The sequence below is a fragment of the Vipera ursinii genome (assembly GCF_947247035.1).
Source record: "Vipera ursinii genome assembly, chromosome: 2".
NCBI lineage: Eukaryota > Metazoa > Chordata > Lepidosauria > Squamata > Viperidae > Vipera > Vipera ursinii.
The window spans coordinates 226,944,559-226,969,753 of NC_139513.1; the positions used below are offsets into that span (position 1 = coordinate 226,944,559).

The 25,195-nt window shown below is 39.2% G+C and overlaps 1 protein-coding gene across 2 annotated transcripts; it reads left to right on the forward strand.

Moving 5' to 3' along the window:
• The first annotated feature begins 4,675 nt into the window (after positions 1 to 4,675).
• ANXA1 (annexin A1) lies at positions 4,676 to 22,274 on the forward strand. Of its 2 annotated transcripts, none has more exons than XM_083354636.1 (13): positions 4,676 to 4,762; positions 8,429 to 8,508; positions 12,057 to 12,150; positions 13,151 to 13,245; positions 14,102 to 14,215; positions 15,157 to 15,247; positions 15,810 to 15,889; positions 15,989 to 16,045; positions 17,696 to 17,789; positions 19,020 to 19,115; positions 20,056 to 20,114; positions 20,950 to 21,072; positions 21,975 to 22,274. In XM_083354636.1, exons 2-13 carry the CDS (start codon positions 8,443 to 8,445, stop codon positions 22,032 to 22,034), a joined length of 1,029 nt encoding a protein of 342 aa, XP_083210762.1. In that variant the 5' UTR covers positions 4,676 to 4,762; positions 8,429 to 8,442; the 3' UTR covers positions 22,035 to 22,274. The 2 variants fall into 2 exon arrangements, with proteins under 2 accessions (XP_083210762.1, XP_083210763.1); XM_083354637.1 differs by lacking the exon at positions 4,676 to 4,762 and adding an exon at positions 6,875 to 6,995.
• The last annotated feature ends 2,921 nt before the right edge of the window (positions 22,275 to 25,195 follow it).

Consider the following 25,195-nt stretch of genomic DNA (forward strand, 5'->3'; position numbering starts at 1 on the left):
CAGTAAAAGATAACCTCAACCTCAACTTTTACTTTGTTGTTGTTAGTTGCGAAGACGTGTCCAACCCATCGCGACCCTATGGACAACGTTCCTCCAGGCTTTCCTGTCCTCTAACATCTTCTGGAGTCCATTTAAGCTATGACTCCATCCAGCCACCTCATTCTCTGTAGTCCCCTTCTTCTATTGCCCTCAATCTTTCCCAGCATTAGGCTCTTCTCCAGTGAGTCCTTCCTTCTCATTAGGTGGCCAAAGTATTTGAGTTTTAGCTTCAGGATCTGGCCTTCTAAAGAGCAGTCAGGGTTGATCTCCTCTAGGACTGACCGGTTTGATCGCCTTGCAGTCCAAGGGACTCGCAGGAGTCTTCTCCAGCACCATAGTTCAAAGGCTTCAATTCTTTGGCGCTCAGCCTTTCTTATGTCCAGTTCTCACTGTTAACTTTTACTTTACTTTTATGCAATGGTATATACTAGCCATTTCTATAGCAGAGTTGACTTGAAGTACAACATACTCAGAGCATGGGGAAAGCCAGACATTTCCTTTTGCAATTTCCTAATGCTCATTGGTTCTGCAAGCCAGGCCAAATGCATTTGTAAATGTCAACACAGCAAAGGAATTTCACAAAAGGCAGAGCTGAGAAAGGGAGTGCTGGTATTTGTAAGAAGGAGGATAGGAGTGCCTCTGAGTCACAGAAACCGCTCCTCATTGAAGCAAGGCTTAAAGATAGCCTGCCTTTTCTTCAGTGGAATCCAATTTGCTTTTTCTCTCCTTAGGCTTAGAGAGCTGGGTAGAGATTGTTCCTGAAGATCTCTGACTGATTCATTTTGGGAGTCAAATGAAGAGGTAGCCTTGCCCAGAATTCTTCACCAGATTTAGGGTTTCAAGAAGTAATTGGAAATTCATTCATTTCCTTGTAGTTGAAAGAAACTTCCACAGCTCAATAATCTGACATATCAGGATTGTTAGTATCACAAAGAAAGATGTTGAATAGAAACAGCTAAAACTACTAAAAGGAATGTAGGTACTCTGCACCTTATATACTGTAAAAACTAAAGACCAAGCTTACTTAGTTTGATTGTACTGGTAAATCAGTCACTTTTACTTTGAGCTAATTAGAAGAATTAAATCAGGGTAATTAAAAGAATTAAGTCTTGATAACATCATAAAGAGGTTCCTTCAGGGCAGAGGTGGAGGACTATGGCCCTTTTTATGACTTGTGGACTTCAATTCCCAGAATTCCTGAGCCAACCATGCTGGCTCAGGAATTCTGGGAGTTGAAGTTCACAGGTCATAAAAATGCAATAGTTCTCCACCCCTGCACTAGTCTAGGGTATATTTCGATAATGATAAAAGCTGATGTCCTCTAGATGAGCTTGATTCCTGCGGCTGCCTTCTTGTTCTTTCAGATTCAGGATGCTTAAATAAGCTTTGTTTGTTAGATTCTTAACAAACATAATGAGTATCCAAAACTCCTGTATTCAGTTTAAATAGGTAACTTAGAAATGAGTTTGAGAAAATATTTTACCCATCTGCAATTCTGTATACAACTTCCATCTCTATGGCTTAGCTTAAAACCTGCATGTTTATATACCTCTAGGACTGTGCTTTAAATCAATCCTGTCCACTAGGATTCTGCAGATTGTATCTGGCCTTTTATTTTTCTTTCACTACATTTTACTTAGCATTAATCACATCCTTAGAAAAAAAATGGTTAAAGGGGAGGAGATATGAATGACAACTCATGTGGGAAGAGATTGCTTTTAATCTTTGCTGCTGTCTCAGTTCCTGCTCATACCTGGAAAATGTGCATCAGTCCACCTGTGTCTCATCCAGCAAATAACCTGGAGCAGAATCATGGTGATGGAAAAGGATTAAACTTCACTCTTCTGGTGCAATGAACAAAACCAATTTTGAAACAATCTACATTAATACAACAATTATACTCTCTATGAATGTAATTTCCGCTTCTTTCACATTAAAAACTAGTGACAATTGAGAAGGGTATTTTTTCAGCTACAATTTAGCGCTACAATTGTGCCTTTTCATTAAACATCAATAAGTATTGAGCTATTCTTCATCCTTTAAACATTCTGACTTGCTCACATGGAAGCGCTAAGAGGTTGTTGGGAACATTAAAAAGAGGAGCAAGGACAGAGGTCTTGCAGTCCGAAGACTATTGACTTTCTATCAGAGATTGCACTGTTATAATCACATGAATGATAATACTTGAAGAGGCCTAGGGTGAAACGTTCATGTTTTCCTTAAAGCTATACACCTACCTCAGCTCTGTTGCCAGCAAATTAGAATTAAAAAAGAGAAGCTTCTGGGTTTTTGCTGATCTTTTTCTTTCTTGCCTGCTTTTTTCGTCCAAGATCTTTCTTGTTCTAAAGATGCTGCTGCTTCAGAAATTATCTGGGGTGAAAGATGAACTCATATTATCTCCCTCAGCTTATCTTTTTACAAACTGTGTTTTGACAGGTAATATTTATCCTCTTGACAAGTGATAGTTGTCCATTTTCCAGAGAGAGAGAGAGGGGGGGAGAGGAGAGGGGAGGGGAGGGGAGGGGAGGGGAGGGGAGAGAAGAGAAGAGAAGAGAAGAGAAGAGAAGAGAAGAGAAGAGAAGAGAAGAGACAAATATTTGGGTGCCTTTTCCTTACCTATCCCTGAAAAACCTTACAGTGCTCCATATTCTCTGTAATGGTGCAGGAGTGGTAACAGAAGAATGGGGCAACTCGCCACAGCCAACTTGCCATGGAGCCAACTAGCCATGGGCGAATTCAATAATTCAATTTAATTATTTAAAATAATTTTAAAATAATTTTAATTTTTCTCGTTCATATTTCTTTTTTCTCCTCATTCTGCATCCTTTCTTTAATGATTTATTCCACCATTTCTTTTATATCAGTGTAACTGTTGTCCCATGGCAAATTGGCCCTGGTGAGTTGACCTAGTCCTGGGGTCTTCAAACTTGGGCCCTTTTATGACTTGTGGACTTCAACTCCCAGAATTCCTCAGCCAGGCATTCTGGCTGAGGAAGTCTGGGAGTTGAAGTCCACAAGTCATAAAAGGACCAAGTTTGAAGACCCCTGACCTAGACCTTTGGTGACAGTGCTATCCGCTCAACTTTTGCTACAGATTTGTCTTTTCTATTCCACTTGTATTGGATAGGGTAAGATTTCACTGACTCATTTAGGAGCTCCTAAGCAACCATTCTCCAGTTTACAGTTTTGTAGCTCAAACATTTTTAACTTCATATTTTACAGAAAGTAGTAAAACAAAGCAACAAACCCCATCTTTTTTCTAAAAAGTGGTAAAAGAAAAAGGGGCCGAGTTCTATACTTGGATGTTTTGTGAGATACCAAGACTTCTTGTTGGTATGGGTGTGTGATCTTGGACAAACATCCCCAACTTGTTATATCTCAGATGTATTGACCACCAACCTCATATTTTACAGGTTAAAGTTTATGGCATGTGGAGATTGTGGAAGTTGAAATCCTATGTAATTGTTGGATATCCATTGGGAAAAGCTGATCTGGATAAAATCTGCAGCATTTTTACACCTATGTTTTAGCCTCAGAGTTTCTCAGTGTTGATATAATTGTTATGCAAAACCAGCATTTTCAATACATGAGGTCCTCAATTTACAACCATTCGTTAGCAACTGTTCAAAGTTATCACAAATTGGAAAAAGTGATTTATGACGGGTCCTCAAACTTACAAGCAAGCAGCATCTGAATGGTCACCTTATCAAAATTCCAGCACTTGGCAACCGTTATGTATTTATGACATTTGCAGCACCCTGAAGTCATGTAATCTCCATTTGTGACCTTCCCAGCTGGCTTCTAATCAAGAAAATTAGTGGAGGAGGCCAGTTTGACATAATGTCTGTGTGATTCACTCCACAACCATGGCAAAAAGATCATAAAATTGGGCACAACTCACTTAATAACCGTGTTGCTTAGCATCGGACGTTCTGGTCCCAGTTTTGGTTGTAAGTCAGGGACTGCCTGTAGAAATGATGCTGGCACATACTCTTATCATATGTTGGTATGATTTGAATGGCCCAAAGCTTCCTTGGAGAATGGAAATATAAATTCTATACTGAATCAACTGCAATTTGTATACAGATAGTAAAAAATGAAAGTTTATATTATGTAGCATAGAGCCTGGGAGATCATCCTGAAATACTCTTGAATATCACTTATAACAGAATAGGCCAGGGGTCTTCAAACTTGGCCCTTTCATGACTTGTGGACTTCAACTCCCAGAATTCCTCAGCCAGCATGCCTGGCCGAGGAATTCTGGGAGTTGAAGTCCACAAGTCATAAAAGGGCCAAGTTTGAAGACTCCTGGAATAGGCTAATTCACAGGAAGCTTATGCAGACATTTGTCTATATATTGAACTATAAATCATGACTATTGCAGCAGGTTATCAAGGCATTTCGACAGTTAAATGCCATTGCCTTCAAGGCACCACCAAGAACATTACACAACATTTATTCCCTGACTTTCGGCAGTTTCTGCATTAGCTCAGAAATCAATTTCTACAAGCTAGTGGATAGTTTGTTTGAAAGGCTTGTCTTCTGACTAAGTCCTGTGTTTAGCCTTCTGAGCAACCAATCACAGGGCTCTTAGTAGTAAGCACTGGTTGCTAGGTGTGGTTTCCTGATGGGTCTATAAAAGTAGGAACCACAACTTACATTTTCCACCGACTCACTTCCCAGCTTGGAAAATAGTGTTTCTGGATTTTGGAAAGGGAAAAAGGTACGGCTCTTTTGATATTTGTCCTTTATTAATGGTTTTAGAAGCATATAGCTTCTTATATACTCTGAAGTAAATTATTTACAGACTTGGACTTATTTGTAAGTCAGTGTAGAAATATATGAAATATATTTCGTGTGCATATAAATTTATATCTGATTCTCTTGCCTGATATCTGATTCTCTTGTATTTTCCAGCATGGGAGTAAAAAGTGTTTAAAACTGCATAAACTAAGCACGGAATTAAAATTTGTAACAGTTGGTAGCTTAATGCTAAATAACTGTGCTCCCCCCCCCTTCCTGTACTTTTCCGTTACCATGGAAAGCAGAATTATTTTTATCTACCAAAGTATGAGTTAAGAGGGAAAAAATGTCTTATGTGGAAACTTTTTTAGAAAAAAAAACATACACCCTGTGGTTAAGGAAAGCTTGCTTAACTGTTTCCCAATTGTTAAATGTTTATTCCTTTGCAAACATCAGCCTCACCGAGAGAACAAAATATGGACTTCTTTTTTTCAAAAAGGCAACTAAGTTTAATTATGTTTTAATTTGTTGGGTAGTTATTTTTAATATAGGAATGTAAGAACTGCAGAATGTTGTTTGCATTTTTTTTCATTTTTCATAAGTATATTCAGAAGCGGATGCTGCTTCTTCCTTGATAAGAATTTTTTCAGGAGTGGGGGTGGGGATAGGGGAACAAGTTTTTCCAGTTTCTGCAGCTTTTGACCATTAAAGAAAAGTGACCTGAGCATTAAGGAGTCCTGCACAATCGCGGGGAAAAAAAATAATTGTCCCTTCCTTTGGAAGGAACTTGCATATCAAGCTGGATCTGAAAAGCCCCTATTAATGAGATGGAACTCGGTAGAGGTTACTGCTGAGTAAATAGGTAGAAATCTTAGAAATATTTTCTTAAAGTAAGATTCAGTCTGTCGAATTATGCTCATTTTAGTCAGTTTAAGATCAGGCCTCCTATTTTATGCAATCGTTTCAATTGGAATCCCAAAAGTGTTTCTCCAGCCAATGTCAAAGGTTTGTAATGGTCAAGAAAGCAATGCATGAAATGTACAAGTTGGCTTGATCTTAGTTTGTGTAGTTATAATACACAAATGTACTCATAGCATTAGCGGGAATAGGACTAAATCTTGTGGCTGTCACTTGACCAATCATGTGGATCAGCGGCCATAATGGGAAATCTCCATTATTTTCCTCCTGGAATTAGGGCCAGAATATACTCCCTGATAGATGGGATGCTGCGGCAGTCCTGAGAACACATCACCTTGGATTTTGGACTTTGTGTGCAGGAAAAGATTGGGGAATTCTACCAGCTGAGATTGTTTCAGAAGTAGAGGCGGTGGGCAGTTGGGAGGGCAGTGGGCAGGGTTGACAATTGAGGTAGTAATGGGATAGGGAGATTCTTAGGGAAGGCCAACCTGGTACCTAGCACTTGTATTGCCTTTCAGCCCCCTGTGCTCAGCCTCCAAAGCCAGGTCTTCACAGCCTTGGAGGCCCTGGACTCCAGCTGCCCCTGATTAATGCCAGGTTGGCTTGCAATAAAGCTTATCTCAGCTAATTATGGATGAGAGAAGTGATCTGGCCTGCATTACCAAGATCTAGTTGGTAGTAGATGTGGGTTTTCTTCTCCAAGAAACATATCTCACAGGTTTCAAGTGTGGCACCAGCTGTGACTCTGGGGCGGGGCTGCTGAGGTGGCTGCTGTTATTCTGGATTCTCTAGTGGCCTTTAGGGGAACTGCCCTGGACATAGCCAGATGCAAGCTCTCTTTGTGGAGTTGAGTTGCAGGGAGTTGGTATTTTGCTGAACTGGCTCCAGGGACTGGGCAGGGGGGGCACTATTTTGTACTGGTTCATCTCCTTTTTCTGTGGACAGTACCTGTCAGTGCTATTGGAGGAGGAGAGTTCCAGCTGTAGGCCCCATTATTTGGTGTGCCTCAAGACTCAAGTCTCTCTCCCCTCCTATTTAACATGCATATGAAGCTGCTGGGAGAGGTAATCCACTGGCATGGGGTTTGGTATCATCAGTATGTGGATCTTAACCAATTATATGTCTCCACCCCATGCCCAGCAAGTGATTTTATTCAGGCACTGGTTTAGGGTCTGGAGCTGTAAGGGCCTGAATGGGGAGAAGCTGGCTGGAAGTCAACACTGGCAAGATGGACTGGTTTTGGTCCCTGGTGTCAGGAGATTGATATCTCTGACTCTAGACATGATAACACTCTGGTGAGCAATTTGGCACTCCTCTTGGACTCACAGCTCTTCCTGGAAGAAGAGATGGCAGTCATGGCCAGAGAATGAATGAATGAATGAATGAATGAATGAATGAATGAATGAATGAATGAATGAAATTAATGAATAAATTAATGAATAAATTAATGAATAAATTAATGAAATTAAACTCTTTGTTGTGACATTTTATTACCCAAACTAAGTAACATCATCAGTGCTAGAGAGGCATTTGCCCAAATCTGTCTTCTGCACTAATTATACCCATTCCTGGATGTAGCTACCATTCTGAGTCACCCGTCTTAATCACCTCCTATTTGGACTAGTGCAATGTGTTCTAATCAGGCTGCCCTGAAGACATCAGAAATCTGCAACTGGTCCAGAATGTAGCGACACATACAGTTTTAGATGGCCTGTGGTTCACCCAAGTCATACCACCATTGCATGAGCTATATTGGCTTCTGTTGCTTTCTGGGGGCAATTTAAGGTCCCAGTTTTTACTTTCAATGCCCTACATGGCACAGGCCCAGATTACTTGCTGGACTGCCTCCCCCAGTGGGTATCTGCCATTACTAGGTCAGATAGAGTAATTGCGCTCCAGGTCTCCTCTCTCAAGGTCTCCTTGCTGGGACCTTGGAGGCATGCCTTCTTGGTGGCCACTCAAAGTCCTTGGAACAGTCTCGCACCAAAAATCAAAGTTACCCAACCCTTTTAGCCTTCCAGAGGACTGTGAAGACCTGGCTTTTCCCCCAAGCATTGGGCTAGAATTGGGGGTTGACCTGTGATTATGTTTGGTTTGGTGCCTGGGGGAAGGGTATGTTTTTAACTATGGCTTATGGATTGTTGTGAGCCACCTAGAGTCACTGTATGAGATAGGTGGACATTTAAGTCTTGTAAATAAATAGATGGCCAAATGCCATCAGAAATGCAGCACAATTCTGCACATCATAAAAGAGACATTGATTATTGCCCTAGATAGGTGGAGTGTTGGGGGAAATTTAAATATAAACAACAGCAAAATTTGCTAAAGCAAAACATTTTTTTTCTGAAAAACTTATGAAATGGTATGTTCTTAATAATGTCTTAATGGAATTATTCATGGCTGAAACCAAAAAGATCTTAAGATCCACTACAAGCATAGCTTCAATTAGCTTAGTGTTTTTTTAAACCCCTGATCATTCCTCTCCTAATTCCAGTAACAAGGCAGAATAAATCAGTAAATAATTCTATTTCCTAACCTGGTGGCCTCCAGGTGTATTGGAATTTGGGTTTCTCTTTTGGAAAGGGGGAGAGGAATCCTCTGACTTTTCTGATTCTTAGAATGCTTAAAACAGGTGAAAGGCCTTTTCCCTACAGAATAAAAAAGCAAAAGAAAGAAAAAAGGGGAAACCATTTTGTCACTTTATTCTGTTCCATCTTTTCCTTTGTAGAAAGTTGAATCAAGATGGCCTTTGTATCAGAATTCCTGAAGCAAGCCAGGTTTATGGAGGATGATGAACCACAATACATTGTAAGTTTCTCTAACAACTAATCAATTTGACTTTACAAAGAATGTTGGAAGTACAGTTAAAAGATGGCATAGGGCAGGGAAAGGACCAAAAACAGCTTTTCCTTTCTCTTTCCAAGAATTCCCTTTACTCCTCTCTTGAATAATCAATGTATTCAACTCCCTACATTCATTCATTCAGAATAGAGCTGGAAGAGACCTTGGAGGTCTTCTAGTCCAGCCCCCTGCACAAGCAGGAGTCCCTGTTGTAAAGTCACGTGCTTCACATAGAGACGGACACAGAGCTGGGGTAAAGATGAGTTTATTCTGAACAGAACGAACTGGGGAAACAGGGAAGCCTGGCATCTATTTGTACCTGCCCAGGTGGATGGCATCCAATCAGTTCAAACCTGGGCTTCCTTCCAGTGCAGGTGACAATGGGTGTAGATCCTGGCTTCCCACCAGGCTGACCATGCCTGGGGCTGTCAACAGCTTAACTCATTAGGCTTATCCTGAGTGAGCAGTTGTCTCCCGGAGCTGTCCAACCCCTCTGCTGATCTGCACCATCAGCCTCCTGCTGTGCTGTCCTTTGTGTATGCTGGGAGGCATACACTGCACCTGTATCATTTCAGACAAGTGGCTGTCCAGTCTGTTCTTAAAAACCTCCAGTGATGAAGCACCCATAACCTTTGAAGGCAAAGCTGTTCCACTGGTTAATTGTTCTCACTATTGGGAAGTTTCTCCTTAATTCCATGTTACTTCACTCCTTGATTAGTTTCCATCCATTGTTTCTTGTCTTGCCTTCTGGTGCTTTGGAAAATAAGTTGATCCCCTCTTCTTTGTGGCAGCCCATCAAATACTGGAATACTGCTATCATGTCACCCCAGTTATTTTCTCTTGAGTCTTGACTACCCATATATGGTTTAATCTCCAGGCCTTTAATCATCTTAGTTGCACTTCTCCCCACTTCTTCCAAAGTTTCAACATCGTTCTTGTAATGTGGTGACCAAAACTGGATGCAGTACTCCAGGTGTGATCTTACTAAGATTTTATAAGCGCTATAAAGTTATAAAACATAATAGGGGTTTTTTTTTGCTCTCCCCCCTATTCTACAACTGATATTTTACTAATAAGTCCTGGAATTGGCAGCCTTTTCCCGATCTTTTTTTATATGCATTTAAAGAAGAGCCTTGGTGGAGCAGTGGGCTAATGCCTCCTTAAGTAACACCAGCTGCCTGCAATTAGTGCAGGTTCGCATCCCACCAGGCTCAAGGTTGACTCAGCCTTCCATCCTTCCGAGGTAGGTAAAATGAGGACCCAGATTGTTGGGGGCAATTAAGCTGACTTTGTAATAATGCCGCTTGGGTGTGTGTGTGTGAAAGCCCTAATAAGCAGGCATATACATAGAATGAAGGCTACTGCTAAGCTTGTAAGCCGCCCTGAGTCTTCGGAGAAGGGCGGGATATAAATGGAATTAAAATTAAAAAAAAAATAAAAATAAATTGAACCCACTTTAATTTAAATTTAGATAACATTTGTAAACAAACACATATTTCTGGAGATGGTAAATGGGGCCACACCAGGGGAAAGGCAGACTGTCTTATTTTTCTCTCCTGTGGTATATGAATAGGTGGTGATATTCTTTTTAAATGAAGTTAAGCTTATTTTTAGGACTTGCCTTACAGGTCTGATATGCTTCTCACTTCAGAACAGCAGGAAGTGGCTCTTTTTTTTTTAGCATGATGAGACAAACGTGAGCTGCCCAAAGAGATTTGGGAGTGACATTTTCCTTTCCAAAATACATAAAAGAGTTTCAAAACACTGAGGCCATATTTAGTTGACTTCCTAAAATAAAAACTTTTACAAATAGTCCTCAGCTTATGATCACAATTGAGACCAAAATTTCCTTTGCTGAGCGAGATGGTTGTTCAGTGAGTTTTGTCTCATTTTATATACCTTTCTTGCCACAGTTGTTAAATGAATCACAGCAGTGGTTAAATTAGTGACACAGTTGTCAAGTATGTTAAGTTCTTAGTTCGGCTGGGCATTGACGAGACAGAGCGGTGAAACAGCAAGCATGTTTATTAACTAACAACAGAAGCAGCCCTAGAGGTTGCTTAAAAGCTATATATACAGTTTGCCTCTAGATGGCAACCAATTGGTTTAAAGCAGGGGTGTCAAACTCAATTTCATTGAGGGCCGCATCAGCATTACGGTTGCCCTCAGGGGGCTGGGTGGGTGTGGCCAGGGTGGGCGTGGCCTACTGGGTGGGCATGGCTAGAGTGCGTATGGCCTACTGGGTGGGTGTGGCCAGCTCTACATCGTTCGCATCAAGGGTGCCTACGGGGTCCTGGGCAGGAGTGGGACAGATCTGGGGGTCTCTGGCAGGAGGAGGGTCTCTGGGCCAGGGCCAAGGCAGTGGGGGCCGTTCCCTCACTGTTTCCAGGATGGCTTCGGGGGCCACATGAAACCACTTCGCGGGCCGGATCCGGCCCCCGGGCCTTGTGTTTGACATGTCTGGTTTAAAGTAACAGTTTCCTGTCCAAAACATAATTAACAGCTTGGAGACAGACAGCCAGGGTTGCAGTAACAGAAACCATAAAGCAATCCTTCACTTAAATACAGCAATTAAGGTCACACATTGTGCAACTGATTTCAACAGTTGAGGCCAATACATTACAAAGTGGATCTTGCTTCCCTGTTGATTTTGCTTGTCAGAAGGTCACAAAAGGTGATCACATGACCCAAGGACAGTGCAACCATCATAAATACATGGCAATAGCAATAGCACTTAGACTTATACACCACTTCACAGTGCTTTATAGTCCTCTCTAAGTGGTTTACAGAGTCAGCATATTCCCGCAACAATCTGAGTTCTCATTTAACCTACCTTGGAAGGATGGACTGACGTTGAGCCAGTCAGGATAGAACTGATGGCAGTCGGCAGAATTAACCTGAAATACTGCATTCTAACCACTGCATCACCATGGCTCTTTGCCAAGCATCCAAATTCTGATCATGTGACCATGGGGATGCTGCAACGGTCATAGGTGTGAAAAATGATCATAAGTCACTTTTTGAGTGCCATTGTAACTTTGAACGGTCACTAAAAAAATGGTTGTAAGTCAAGGATTACCTGCATGTAGTTTGTGATTATTCATATTTAAAAACAGTCTGAAATAAATACCGATACAATGGAATAGCTATACCGCTAGGATCTTGCTGAAAAAGACAAATATTAAAAAAGGCAAGATTTTGGGTTCATAGAATTTGTAAGCTCATGCAAAAGCAGGTACCAGTGCCAAGATCCTGCTGCTCTTCATATTGAGTAAGATATAATAGTAACACCTATTATTGGTTTATAATTACTTATTATAACAAATGCCTCTTAGCATATTCCTTACAAATGGTGAAAATGGTTTTCTACCACTGAATCATCCCGGTTATTCTAATTGATGACGTTGCTTTAATTTGCATCTAGTAATTATTTTTGAATGTACCTTGAAGATTTGGGAAAGAAAAGATTTTTAAAACAAGTTCAATGTTTTAATTTTTCAATTTATTTTTAATAGAAAAAATCTAAAACTGGTTCAGCAGTCCAAACTTATCCCAGCTTTGATCCTTCAACTGATGCGGTTGCACTAAACAAAGCCATAACTGCTAAAGGTAGGAGAGAAAGATAAAATCTGTGAATGTAGATGTTGATTTTTGCTCAGGTTGTTATTTTTCCAGTGTTAATGCCATTTTAGCCCACTTTTAAATGAAAGGTCCATGCAAAAATGCACACACATTTTTGTGTGCTTTTTCCTAGGCATCTTGTGGATGTAGATCCAGATAGTTTCAGCAAAGTCAAAAATGCAGCAGGATAGGTTCAAACCATGCTGTCATTTTTTTTCTTGGCTTCTTCTGTTTCCTTTTTCCTTGATTTGTCCTGCAGGCCATCCCATTCAGCAAGAGGCCGTATTTTACAATGCCTTACAAGAAATCATTTACCTAAATCAGGAATGTCCAAACTTGGCAATTTTAACACTTGTGGACTTTAAGTCCCAGAATTTCCCAGCCAATCATGTTGGCTGGGGAATTCTGGGAGTTAAAGTCCACAGGTCTTAAAGTTGCCAAGATTGGATACCTGTGACCTAAATGATGAGATAAAGACAGGCAAGAGTAGTTTTAAGCATTAAGAGAAAATAGAGGCATAGAAGCAAGCAGTTCCTCTTAAAAGGTTGGGAAAAGTGTGCAGAACATGCCTTCTGGAATTCTTTCCAATCTCTTAAAAATGCTGTTTGTCATGTGATTGGCAAGGAAGCCTCCTGAAAATGAATTGGAACTTTTTTTTTCTTCAGAGCCTCTGCTAGAACCTGGCTCATTTTTAAACTTAATCTTATCTTTGGAGGCTTCTTCACCCAAGCCAAATCTGGTTCCATTCTGGTTTTACAAAGTTGTTCTTCTGCTGGACAGAGTCCAATATCCCTTGGCATCTCTCTCTTTTCAATATTCTGTTAGAAGGAATAAAAAAAATTCAGCTAGGCTGAATATGTTAGTGAAAACAACCTTGTTGATAACTCAATTGAACATTAGTGTTCAATTTTGATTTATTGGTTGTAGTATGGATTCAATTGATTATGTTTGTGTTAATGAAAAAAACCCGTTCTCATTCATGATTTAGGAGTTGATGAAGCAAGCATCATCAATATTTTGACCAAAAGAACCAATGCGCAACGACAGCAGATCAAGAGAGCCTATCAGCAGATGCATGGCAAGGTAGCTTCCTTTGTACATACTTTGCAAGATACTTTTTACTTTTAGCATATTATGTATGATTAGATCAGTCTTTCTCCAACTTGGCACTTTTAAGAGGTGTAGAATTCAACTCCCAGAATTTGGAAGCATGCTGGCCGGGGAATTCTAGGAGCTGAAGTCCACACATCTTAAAATTGCCAGGTTTGAGAAACAATGGCTTAGATGAATAAATAAAATATTAAATTCATTACCATGTTGATGGTTGGAACATGACCTCTAAAAATAGACTACATAAAGCACACTAGCTTTAATATTGATGGGAGGACAGGTATAGCTTCCAGTTGACCTTAATGGTTTCATTGCAGAACATAGAACACAGAACATAGAATAATAGGAAAGGACCTTGGAGGTCATCTAGTCCAACCCCCCTGAAAGCAGGACATGCTATACCATTTCAGACCAATGGCTGTCAAGCCTCCTTGAAAACCTCCAGTGGTAGAGACAAAGTTTTGTCTCCTATTTTTTTAAAAATAAACCTGGATCTTTCACATACATGCAGGCAAGCCCCACCTGTGAATGGGTATGAAGAGAATGACCAAAGAATAGCCACTTTTCAAGGATAAATTAACAAGGACTTCAACAAATCTACCAGAACTATTTGTTTTGTAAGTGCAAGAGCTTTATTTAGATTATCACAAATCCTGAGGACAATTATGTACATATTAAAAAATGTAAGCCAACTGCTTTTTCCTTGAGGGTGGAAGAATGAAGTTCTTATAAATGGTTTGTAACGAGGATTTTCATGTGTTTGGAAAGTAATATTTTATCCTCTGAATAAGTTCTATAAAGAATCGTTACATGTTTGCTTTTCTCATAGTCTCTGGAAGAAGCTTTGAAAAAAGCTCTCAAAAGCAATCTAGAAGATGTCGTCCTGGCTATGCTGAAAACTCCTGCCGAATTTGATGCTGATGAACTTAGATACTCTATGAAAGTATGTTTGTTTTTCAAGGCTTGGGTGGACATTATTGATTGATTGATTGATTGATTGATTGATTGATTTGATTTGATTTGTATACCGCCCTTCTCCCTAAGGACTCAGGGCGGTGAACAGTGACATAAATAATAGAATGTACAAATATAGATATTGAAAACAAATTAAACCCTAATACTAAAGAGAGGAGAGAGAGAGAAAAATCTTTTCCTTAGCTTAAAGCAGGCCTGTCTAACCTTAAAGTTGCCAAGACTGAACACTCTTGACTTAAAAAGACATTGGAATGAATAATATGTTTGCTGGAAGTTGTCATCTGATGGATCAAGAAGCTCAAGGAGTTCCAGGATGATTGCACTGTAAATAAGTAGCCAGTATAGGGGGAAATCACATGGTTCATTATGATACAAACTGTTTGGGGCTGGATTCCCACTTGGTCCTCCAAGTTCTGTTAAGTGCTAGGTGTTAAATTCTAAAAGTACACAGTGAAGTGATCAAGGACAGAAAGAATCTACAATAAATGCAGTTAATACAATTGCTTTCTGGTACATGGAATCACTCCATTTCAACAATGTTCCTTCTTTGTAGTTCCCAACCAAACTGCCAAGCCCCTGCATTTTTTAACCAGTTTGAAGCTTCCAAATGGTCTTTAAAGGCAGTGTCACGTAGAGCACATTGCAGTAGTCTAAATGGATGGTAAAAGCACATGACAAAATAAAATATAATCTTTGTAGTTCAAGATTCTATAATTGTGATCTATCATCCAGGTAGATATAAGTGAACTAAAATTTCCAGCAAGGCCGTAAAAGCTGGAATTGTAGCTCAGTAACATTTTATAACCAAAGGTTTCCTGCTTCTGCCTGAACATTGCACTTGATGGAATAAGTTCTTTTAGAAATACAAAGCAAAACTTTGCTTATGCATATTGATTTACTGCCAAACAGGGACTTGGAACAGATGAAGATATCTTAATTGAGATTCTGGCATCAAGGAACAATTTGGAAATTAAAAACATCAACAGACAATATCAAGAAGGTAAATTACTCCTTTTTAAAAAAACAACAACACACAACAGGTCTATTTTGTTAATGCCTCTTCAGCCAACAATGTGAAGCATTTTGGTAGTCATTTGTTGATACAGATGAAGTTATGTATCTGGTTTATGGCACACCTGAACAAAGGCACAGCTGATAATTTGCAAGGAATTTTAGAACACTAAATTCTACTAGAGTTTTTCTCCAATTGAAGATAAACATTAACAGGCTGTCAATCTAATGTACAAGAAGGAAGAGAGCTTCTGTAAGGTCATATTCTGTTTTTGAACATCTAATTTAAAATAACTTGGTGTAATTATTGTTTTTTTTATTTATGATAACCAAGTTTTCCAATGAAGATAACATTGGAATTTTTTCATGGATAGCTTTCAGGTACCATTTACATCTTGCATTGTGAAATCCAAGCAATCATTTAAAAATGCAAGCCCAAAGAGATTGCAAAATAGTTGAGTAAAAATGTAGAAGCTGTATGCAAGGAAGAAAATGTATGGTTAATGCTTGCATTTGAAACTCTGTTCTCAATATGTTTGCTTTTCTTGCAGCTTTTAAGAGAGATCTCGCCAAAGATATTGCCTCAGACACTTCTGGAGATTTTCAAAAGGCTTTGCTTGCCTTAGCCAAGGTTTGTAGTACTCCATGATGTTCAGAAGTCATGTTGGTTCAGGAATGATCTGTGATTGTAGTATACAATATTGAATTAAGTGAGGCTGATTTGTTTCAGGGTGACCGGAACGAAAATCCACATGTGAATGAAGAGCTGGTAGACAATGATGCAAGGGTAAGGAGTACTTGTTGCTACCTTTGATGCCTCTTTTGTATTGTCTGTCAAAAATAAGACTTCTTTCAGACAAATGAATCCATTCCATCCATTCCTTCCACATTCCCAGGAGAAAAAGAATATGGGACTTGGAGAACTTGGAGCTGTATTTCTCAGCAGAATATCCCAAAAGTGCTTTTTCCAAAAGGCAACTGGACTTTCTTGATAATTTCCATTGGAAACATTTTGCTTTTCATCCAAGAAGCTTCTTCAGTTCAGAACTGCATAAGCTTCTTGGATGAGAGGTGAAATGTTTTCAAGGAAAAAAAACACAATAAAGTCCAGTTGCCTTTTTGGAAAAAGCATCTTTAGGACAACCGTGACCTGTATAATTTGAGAATCTCCACAGACATTTCCCAACAGAAGGGGACTATTGGATGCAAGACCCACTTTAGATTTTTTTACAGCTGCCAAAAGGCATGAGCAAAAGGATGTGGACCTATAGGCTTTCTATAATTAATCTGTGTTGTGGGATTTACTTCCTGTCACTGCTTTTCCCAGTTGATCAGTGGCTGATCCATTCTAGGAACCATCTTATGTTTCTCAGATGGGGTGACTCATACACACTTGTCTGATAAAGAAGAGTATTAGAGTTGCAGGCCAAGAGAGAAAATGATAGATCCTGCTGGAAACACATGGCTTGGTAGACAAAAGAAATGGAATAATGCGTGCCAAAATGTAAGAGGGTAGAACTTATGCTGAAGCCTTTAACCCTGATGTTACTCCTACCCAGCTGTGCCTTGCTGGGGTTGGCATGTGAGAAGCTGAATCTAGTCCCCAAATGTGATTAACTTCCTGATGTGTCCATTAGTTGATGGGAACCCTCAGAAGGGTTCAGGAAGGATTTTGCTCTTATGCTATCCCGTAATGGAGATGCAAAGTTTTTTTTCACTTGCTCTAAACATCAGGACATTAAATTAGTGTCAGTAAGTATTGAATTCTTAGGAGGTACAAAGTTACAGTGCAATGGTGATAAATTTATGTATATTTCATGGACAAAATAAGTCAAACATGTCTGTAATTAGGCACAAGGAGACCATATCTGGGAATCTCCACCTAATGTTTGGCATTTGCAGGAAATGGTAATCTGTTGTGGCCCAACTGAAGCTCTACATAGAAATCTCACTAGAGCATAAAACACAAATTTAGTTGACTATCCGTGGCATGGGAAAACAAGAGTGGGGAAAATGATGACTTTATCTTCACTTATAGGTGTTAATTAGCCATCAACTAATCAATAGTAATTCTTCTTTTTCATACTGGGAAAATGATAGCTGTTATACCTGAACTAAGAAAGAGTTTATTTGGAGTAGACTTAGCACACATCATTGAGTTTTTAGAGTCACCCCCTATGAGAGCTAATATAAGTGGTGAAGAGTGTGAGATATGGGGTGGAAAATTCTGGACTTCAGATTTTACTGTGGTTATAATCACAATAAATTGTTTGGTTCTCAATCCTTTCATCTGCAGTTGGAGGTCTAGTTGCCACCTTCTGAAAAGAACACTTTACAAAGCCTTTTGCTTGAATCCGATTATGATATATGTCATGTGTCGTCATATCTGTAATATTTTGGAATCTCTCCCTCTGAATGCTTTCTTTCATTGTAACAGAAATTATATGAGGCTGGAGAGAGAAAAAAAGGAACAGATGCGAACACTTTCATTGAAATTCTCATTACCAGAAGTCCCATGCACCTTCGAAGAGGTAAGCAGAAATCAAGAAATTGCATATTAGTGAAATGCTTTTATTTTAAAGAGATATGTCTTAATAGGATTTTTTTTAAAAAAATGCAAAATAATACTGTGTAATAATTTATTAGTGAGATTTGCAGAAGGGTTAACGAAAGCTATTCTGCTGCATAATGGACAATCCCTTAAAATTAATATACAGGTAGTCCTCAACTTACAACCATTAATTTAAGGACTGTTTCAAAATTACAATGGCAATGAAAAAAGTGACTTATGACTGTTCTTTACATTTACAACCATTGCAGCATGTTCAAAATTTGGATGCTTGGCAATTGGCATGTATTTATGACAGTTGCAGTGTCCTGGGGTCATGTGATGATCTTTTGTGAGCTTCTGACAAGCAAAATCAATGGGGAAGCCAGATTCAGTTAACAACCATGTCGCTAACTTAACAGCAGGAGGGATTCACTTTAATAATGGCAAGAAAGGTTGTAAAATGGGGCACAATTCACTTAACAACAGTCTTGCTTAGCAACAGAAATTTTGGGCTCAGTTGTGGTGGTAAGTTGAGGATCACCTGTATTTAACTTCAGAAATGGAGTAGGTAGCCCTTCCTAATTAAGTTTGATTGGGATTATTTATTTATTTATTTATTTATTTATTTTTGGGACTTATATGCCGCCCTATATCCCGAAGGACTCAGGGCGGCTAACAACAATAAAAAACAACAGTACAGAAATTAAAAAAGAATTAAATAACAGCCCCAAAATAAATTAACTACACAGTTAAAAATTTAAAAATTAAAACATATTTAAAAACCCATCATCAATCCAGGTCAGCCTGATGGAAGAGAAAAGTTTTGAGGTCGCGGCGGAAGGTCCGGAGGTCCGGGGCCATCCGAAGCTCAAGGGGGAGTTGGTTCCAAAGGGCTGGGGCTCCCACAGAGAAGGCCTTCCCCCTGGGGGTCGCCAGCTGACATTGTCTGGCCGACGGCACCCTGAGGAGGCCCTCTTTGTGTGAGCGCACTGGGCGATGGGAAGTCGTCCCCGGTAGCAGACGGTCCTGCAAATATCCCGGGCCTAAGCCATGTTGAGATTCCAGGAGTGTATATAGCTCCCAAGAACCTCTCATGTGGTCTCTGTCCCTCCTAAAAACTGCCAGCAGATTATAGCATTAAATACAAGTAGCATGCAGTGTAAACTTCTTAGGGAAACCCTCTATTCCATATTGTTCTTTTTGGTTTCAGTTTTTCACAGATACCGGAGTTACAGCAAACATGACATGGAGAAAGTTCTGGATCTTGAACTGAAAGGAGACATTGAGAATTGCTTGACGGCAGTTGGTATGTATACCTCCTCTATATGAAAGGTGTTTGTTTCTAAATTTGGTTCCAAGATTATGCCTTCTGGAATGTTGTTCTCCCAGAGATCAGATTGGCTCTGACCCTTTTGACTTTTAACAAGGCCCCTGAAGGCTTGTCAATGTCCTCGTGTCCTTGGGGATGGAGGTTAGAGTGTCACTTGGGCCATGATGTGGTTTTATTACCAGTTATTGTTGTTTTTATCTCAGCTACTGACTGTGTAGTTATTTTGCTGGGTTTTTTTTTCACCCAGTCACTTGTTTGAGAAGAGCAACTATAAAAATAGAAACAAATGAGCTCTTAGGTTAATAAGACTCCAATCCTAAACACTACCCCTGAAGCCAGGCAGGGTACAGCAGCCTTCGATCTTGCCCTACATTGGCAATCGGTGACTTTAGTAATGACATAGTATTTTATATTACATTTTATTGAACTTTTGTCATTCCATAAGTGAGTTTAGGGGCATGCAAAAATATGAAAGGAAAGGAAAAGAAAGAGTCCTGACTTGTTATTATACCAGTTGTACAATCTCTTCCAGAAGAAAAGTGGTAAATCTGAGAAAGCAATGAATGTCTTATGGGTGTTTTTAATAAACAAACTAACAAACAACTTTGGGAAAGATTCAGTTGTGTCAACAAAACAGAGGAGCACATATCTGTTTTATCTTTGCCAGCTGTGTTTTAACCTTTTGGATAAAACTTTTATTAAGTAGATCAAGGTTATTTCTTAAACTTAGAAAAAGTCCTTTTCTTCCTGTTCCTCTGCCCAGTTCTGCCACAATGCTTTTGTTACCTATATATGGCTGTAATGTGTAATTATTCATTAGATTGCAATCTTTGGGAGACACATTGTGTTTCTTTCTTTGCACCTTGCTTTTGTTCATTTATGGTCATAAATTATCTCCATTCTTTCTCATTTCCAGTGAAATGTGCTGTAAGCAAGCCAGCTTTCTTTGCTGAGAAGCTCTATCTAGCAATGAAGGTAAAATAAATGTTACTAACAAAGTTAGAAGAAGGCTTTGTTTTAAAGGAGTATGCCAACACAAACATTACATTTTCAGTCTTCTGATCGTTTCTCTTGAAAAAGAGAGTAATCAGTTTGTACCGTATTTCCAGTTAAGGCAGACAGTATTGGGCACAAATTAGAAATAAAGTTTTCAAGGAATATAAATCCTTCCATTCTCCACCATTCAGTCACAATGGAAAATGCTTCTTGGATGAGAAGCCAAATGTCTTCAAGGAAAAAAAAGTCCAGTTGCCTTTTGGAAAAGCACCTTTGGAATCGCACACAAATGTTTGCTATTGGGAATATGCAAGATCTCATAACCTGCCTGGGAAACAGTATCTGGGAGTGGTTCATCATGTTGCTTAAGATAGCTGAGGCCTTTCTGAAATCAGAAAAGCTCACAGCAAGGACTCTCTGACTCTATGGAGACAGATTCCCCTCTAACAGAAACTCAGGTGGAATAAACAGTGGAGTGTGAACTCAGATTTCTAGTACAGACAGGTGTGGCTGGAATTTCATTAATGTGGATGTAGACAGAAAGATTATGATGTCTATTTCTGAATGAATATGCAAGGACTTTTGTTTCTCTGAGGTGTCTATTGGGTGTTGGTCCTTGGTGTTTTCTGATCTAGAAATATCTTCAAGCTTGGCTCTTTTGTCTATTTCTGGGTTGTCACTTGAAACTCTGGAGATCTATCATAAAGGCAAGGACAGTTTAGAATATTTCTAGATAAACCATTAAACCAAGCAGAGAGAAGCCATTTAAACTTGACAGTTATGAATTTATTTCCATTCTTTTTTTTTCCTACAGGGTTCTGGAACTCGCCAGAGAACTCTGAACAGAATTATGGTGTCACGGTCTGAAATTGATATGAATGAGATCAAAGGTTTTTACAAGGCAAAATATGGGGTGTCTCTCTGCCAGGCAATTTTGGTAGGTTATTTTTGCTTTTATTGATAATTAACAGGGATTTAAGGAATTAGACTTTGTGGTTAAGGAATTAGAACCAGAACTAAGTAGCTGTGTGGTTTGCAATAAGAGTCCACTATTTTTATTTCCATTGACAAAATGTTGTGACTGTATTTGAATGGGGTAACAGTGATCGAGGGCAATAGAAGAAGGGGACGACAGAGAATGAGGTGGCTGGATGGAGTCACTGAAGCAGTAGGCGTGAGCTTAAATGGACTCCAGAAGATGGTAGAGGACAGGAAGGCCTGGAGGAATGTTGTCCATAGGGTCGCGATGGGTCGGACACGACTTCGCAGCTAACAACAACAACAACAAAATTATAATTAAGATTCCTTATTATCTTCATTAATCTTTAGACCATTTTTCCTTATTAATCTTTAGACCCAGTTTTTAATGCATATCTTAGTCATGTTTTAAGAACAAGGTAGCCATTTCAGATTTTGTGCCCTCTGGAAATGATAGGGAATTGTAGGATGGGTGAGTGCCAACTTAAGAGAAGTTTGTGTTAATATACAAGAGATTTAATAATTGTATAATTCTGGATTTCCCCAGGACTTGAAAAATTGTCTGATGGAGTCAACTGACGTACATGTGTGTGTGTGTGTGTGTGTGTGTGTGTGAGTCTGTGTGTGTGTGTGTGTGTGTGTGAGAGAGAGAGAGAGAGAGAGAGACTCTTAATTCTTCTGCACACATAAAATACTGAGTTTTTGTTTTGTGGTTGCAGCAAAACAAGTGGAGACAGGATCATGTATAGTGCATAAACCTGGCTTTAGAATACAAGTAGGGGTGAGGTGAATGGGAGGTACATGATTGCTCTACTCTGGTTTTGTTGGACATGAATTATTTTTATTTTTTTCCACATGCAGGATGAAACAAAGGGAGATTACGAAAAGATTTTGGTGGCTTTGTGTGGCGGTGATGACTAAGTTCTGCATCTTGTACATTCCAGTTACTTCCTTGAGAATAGTTGAGAATATAATCTTCCTTAACTAAAGGAATCTTTGAACCAAGCTTTCTTTGAATAAGAAGGAAGTCCTTTTTTATATATCCAAAGCCAAGAGCATAGTAAGAACCATTGTGTTTCCTTTTGCAGGATTAAGATATATAAAACATAATGTTTGTCTACACAGGCTTAGTTAACATTCCAAATAAAATCAAATCTCTTATCCAGTGTGATAATTTATTTTTTCCTGTCGATGTTGATTCTGTGCCTTTAAGAAAGAAAGAGATGCACATCCTTCAAATATTCCATAAATAAGCTCTGTAGAGTGATCACTGTCTCAACATAATGACCCTTACCAGTGGGCCCACACACACTTAAGACATGCATTCTGGCTGCCATACAATGGGAAGTTTCAAAAGTTCTAGGGAAGAGTACTAGTGGCATGCTGGAGATGGGATGACTCACCTTGAAAGAGACCCCGATGGTTTTCACTATAGTTGAAACACATATTTATAAACATTAATGGTCACCTACTTTAGGAGCAACTGCTTGTCAGTATGCAGGAATCTTAAAGATCATCTAGCCTTCCTTGCCCATTGCAGGAATCTACTACTACAATATTCTTATCATCCAGCCTGTATTTAAACTCTTCCACCAAAGAAGACTCCACCATTTCCTGATGCTCTCTGCTGCATTGCTAGACATCTCTTACTGTAGTATAAGTAAAGCTGATATTCCCTTTTTCATTCAGTTGCAATGAATGTATTTCTGGCCATAGAAAACAAACCTTTCTCCTATGCTTAAGAAACCTCTAATGTCTACAGTTAACATTGCACAAAGAAGAAACATGTTAGGTTTGCTTAAATTAGTGACTGGCTCAGGTAAAAACTAGAAACAGAGGCCACCTGATTTGGTACAATTATAGGTATTGTACAGGTGTAAGTCTCTTGAACACTATGCTCTGTAATTATGAAACAGGATGTTTAGACCTTACACCTTGATGGAATAAGTAATTCTTACGTCTTTCTAGTGAAGTGCTACATTGCACTAACTTTTATCCCAGATAAGATGTTAGGCTTTAGGGTTTCAGGCAAATTAATGATTAGGATGTCTGCTCATCAAAAACAGATTTTATAAAAAATTCACAATGCAAAGGAGTATTTCCAGAAGTAGGGTTCATTTTCCAAATTGAGAAGGGGGTCACTGGCTTTTTGGTAAGCAGCAAGAAATCCAGTGCTCCAGCAGAAAATTGGGGAAAGCATACCTCTCTCTTGTGTAAAAGGATCATTTTAAAGACACATGATTGTGGATATGGACCTAAGAGGTTTCAGACAGAAAATCAATTTTTATACTATCTCGAATAAGGAATACAAAAGGCAGGTTTTCCCCACCCTGCCCAACCCAACTCATGAGCGGAAAAGCAGGGTATACATTTAAAAATAACTAAAGTAAAAGATTAAGTCACTTGAAGTTTCATGAGATCTTGAATGAAGAGCCACATCTTGTGCAGCTTTTGCTAAATAAGATGTGTTCTTAGTATTGTGGGTAACTAAACATCCATGTTCTTGCCAATAAATTGTGCTGTTGTGTTGCTCTTAAGTCTTTGTAACTTTTTTTCATCTTGCCTTGTTTGCTACCTTGCCTCCATATTAAAATACTGCTGTAAATCAGGAGTACTAATCATTAGCTACAAATCTTCCAAAACAGAATTGGAACAAGAGGGTTGAACCACAGCCTGGTTCAGCCAGCTTAGGGATCATGTATTCTTTTAGCCATGGTTAAATACATTACAAGGGTTGGCTCACACATTGCATTAAGCTGTAAACTACAGTTTACAAACTACATTGACAGTTCACACAAGTAACCAGTGCTTTTTTTCTAAATAAATGGTGCCGGAACTCAGAGGTGCTGTCACTGGGAGTGATGCCGGTGTCTTGCTACGGCGTCACCGCCCGTCCTTTGCACCCCCGCCCCTGCAGCTCGGAGCCACATGCCGCATGGATTCCCCTCCCCACAGCCACCATGGGGATTCCCCTCCCCGCAGTTGCCACGCCGCAGCCTGTGCTGAGCCCCCACCCGGAGCTGCTCCAAACCCCGACCCAGAGCTGTGTTCCTCATGGCAGTGGTCTCCGGCGCCGAACAGCCTCTTTCCAACCACATCCAGAAAAATTTGTAACAAACATTGGAATTCTCAAGGCCATGTTTGGTATTTCCCAGCAATCTGTTACTGGAAGGAAAAAGCAATCCCTGCTGCGTTACTGATCCCAGAGAAGCATTTGCATGTATGCAGGTATCCTTAGGGTGCCATAGTTATGGATGAGAAATATTGGTTGCAAAGTTGGCTTTTCTGGATGTAATACAGATATTTTGGACTTATTTTTCTTTCTTTCCATGTTTGATATTTTTAAAAAGGCATATGCTACTGACTACACTTATGCACATATGTAACATCTTTGGCTAGGATACATAACCACTGCTTGTCCAGAATGTGAAAAATTGTGACTAAACAAAATTTTAATGTACAGATAATACCACCAGAAATTATTTTAGCCTTTTTAATAAATGTTGTTATTGATGTTAAGCTCACCATGGAACACATCATATATTGTTATGTATATACTAGGTTAATTATTTAAAGACTGAAGTGCAACATAACTAGATTCTAAATAATCTATTTTTCAAAACACACAACAGTCCAAACAGTAAAAGTAAAGTCCAAATTAAGAATATTTCATTCTTAAGAATTGTTCAATTTAAAGTGGTTTAGTTGTAATAGATGGTTATAGATTCAAAATAGTTTTCAAGAGTGTACAAAAGATACTATTTTTTTCTAGCATCAGCTAAATTAGACATATTACATTGAGAAAAATGTCTCTCATTTCTTTCCTGTTACCTTTATTGATTTCATTGCAGAGATGTTAACATAGGAAATAGATTATTTTGTTATCTAATTTTACCTTCCAAAAGACAGAAGCAGATGAAAAAAGGTGAGGTTCTTTCCTGTTGGCTTTTTTGAATTAGGCGTTTTAGATTCTAAAAGTTTAGTTCCTAAAGAAGTAAACTTGTAAATAATTTTAATGTCCTCCTCTAGTGCAGGGTAGGCAACCTTGGCTCTTTTATGACTCAAGGAATTCCTGAGCCAGC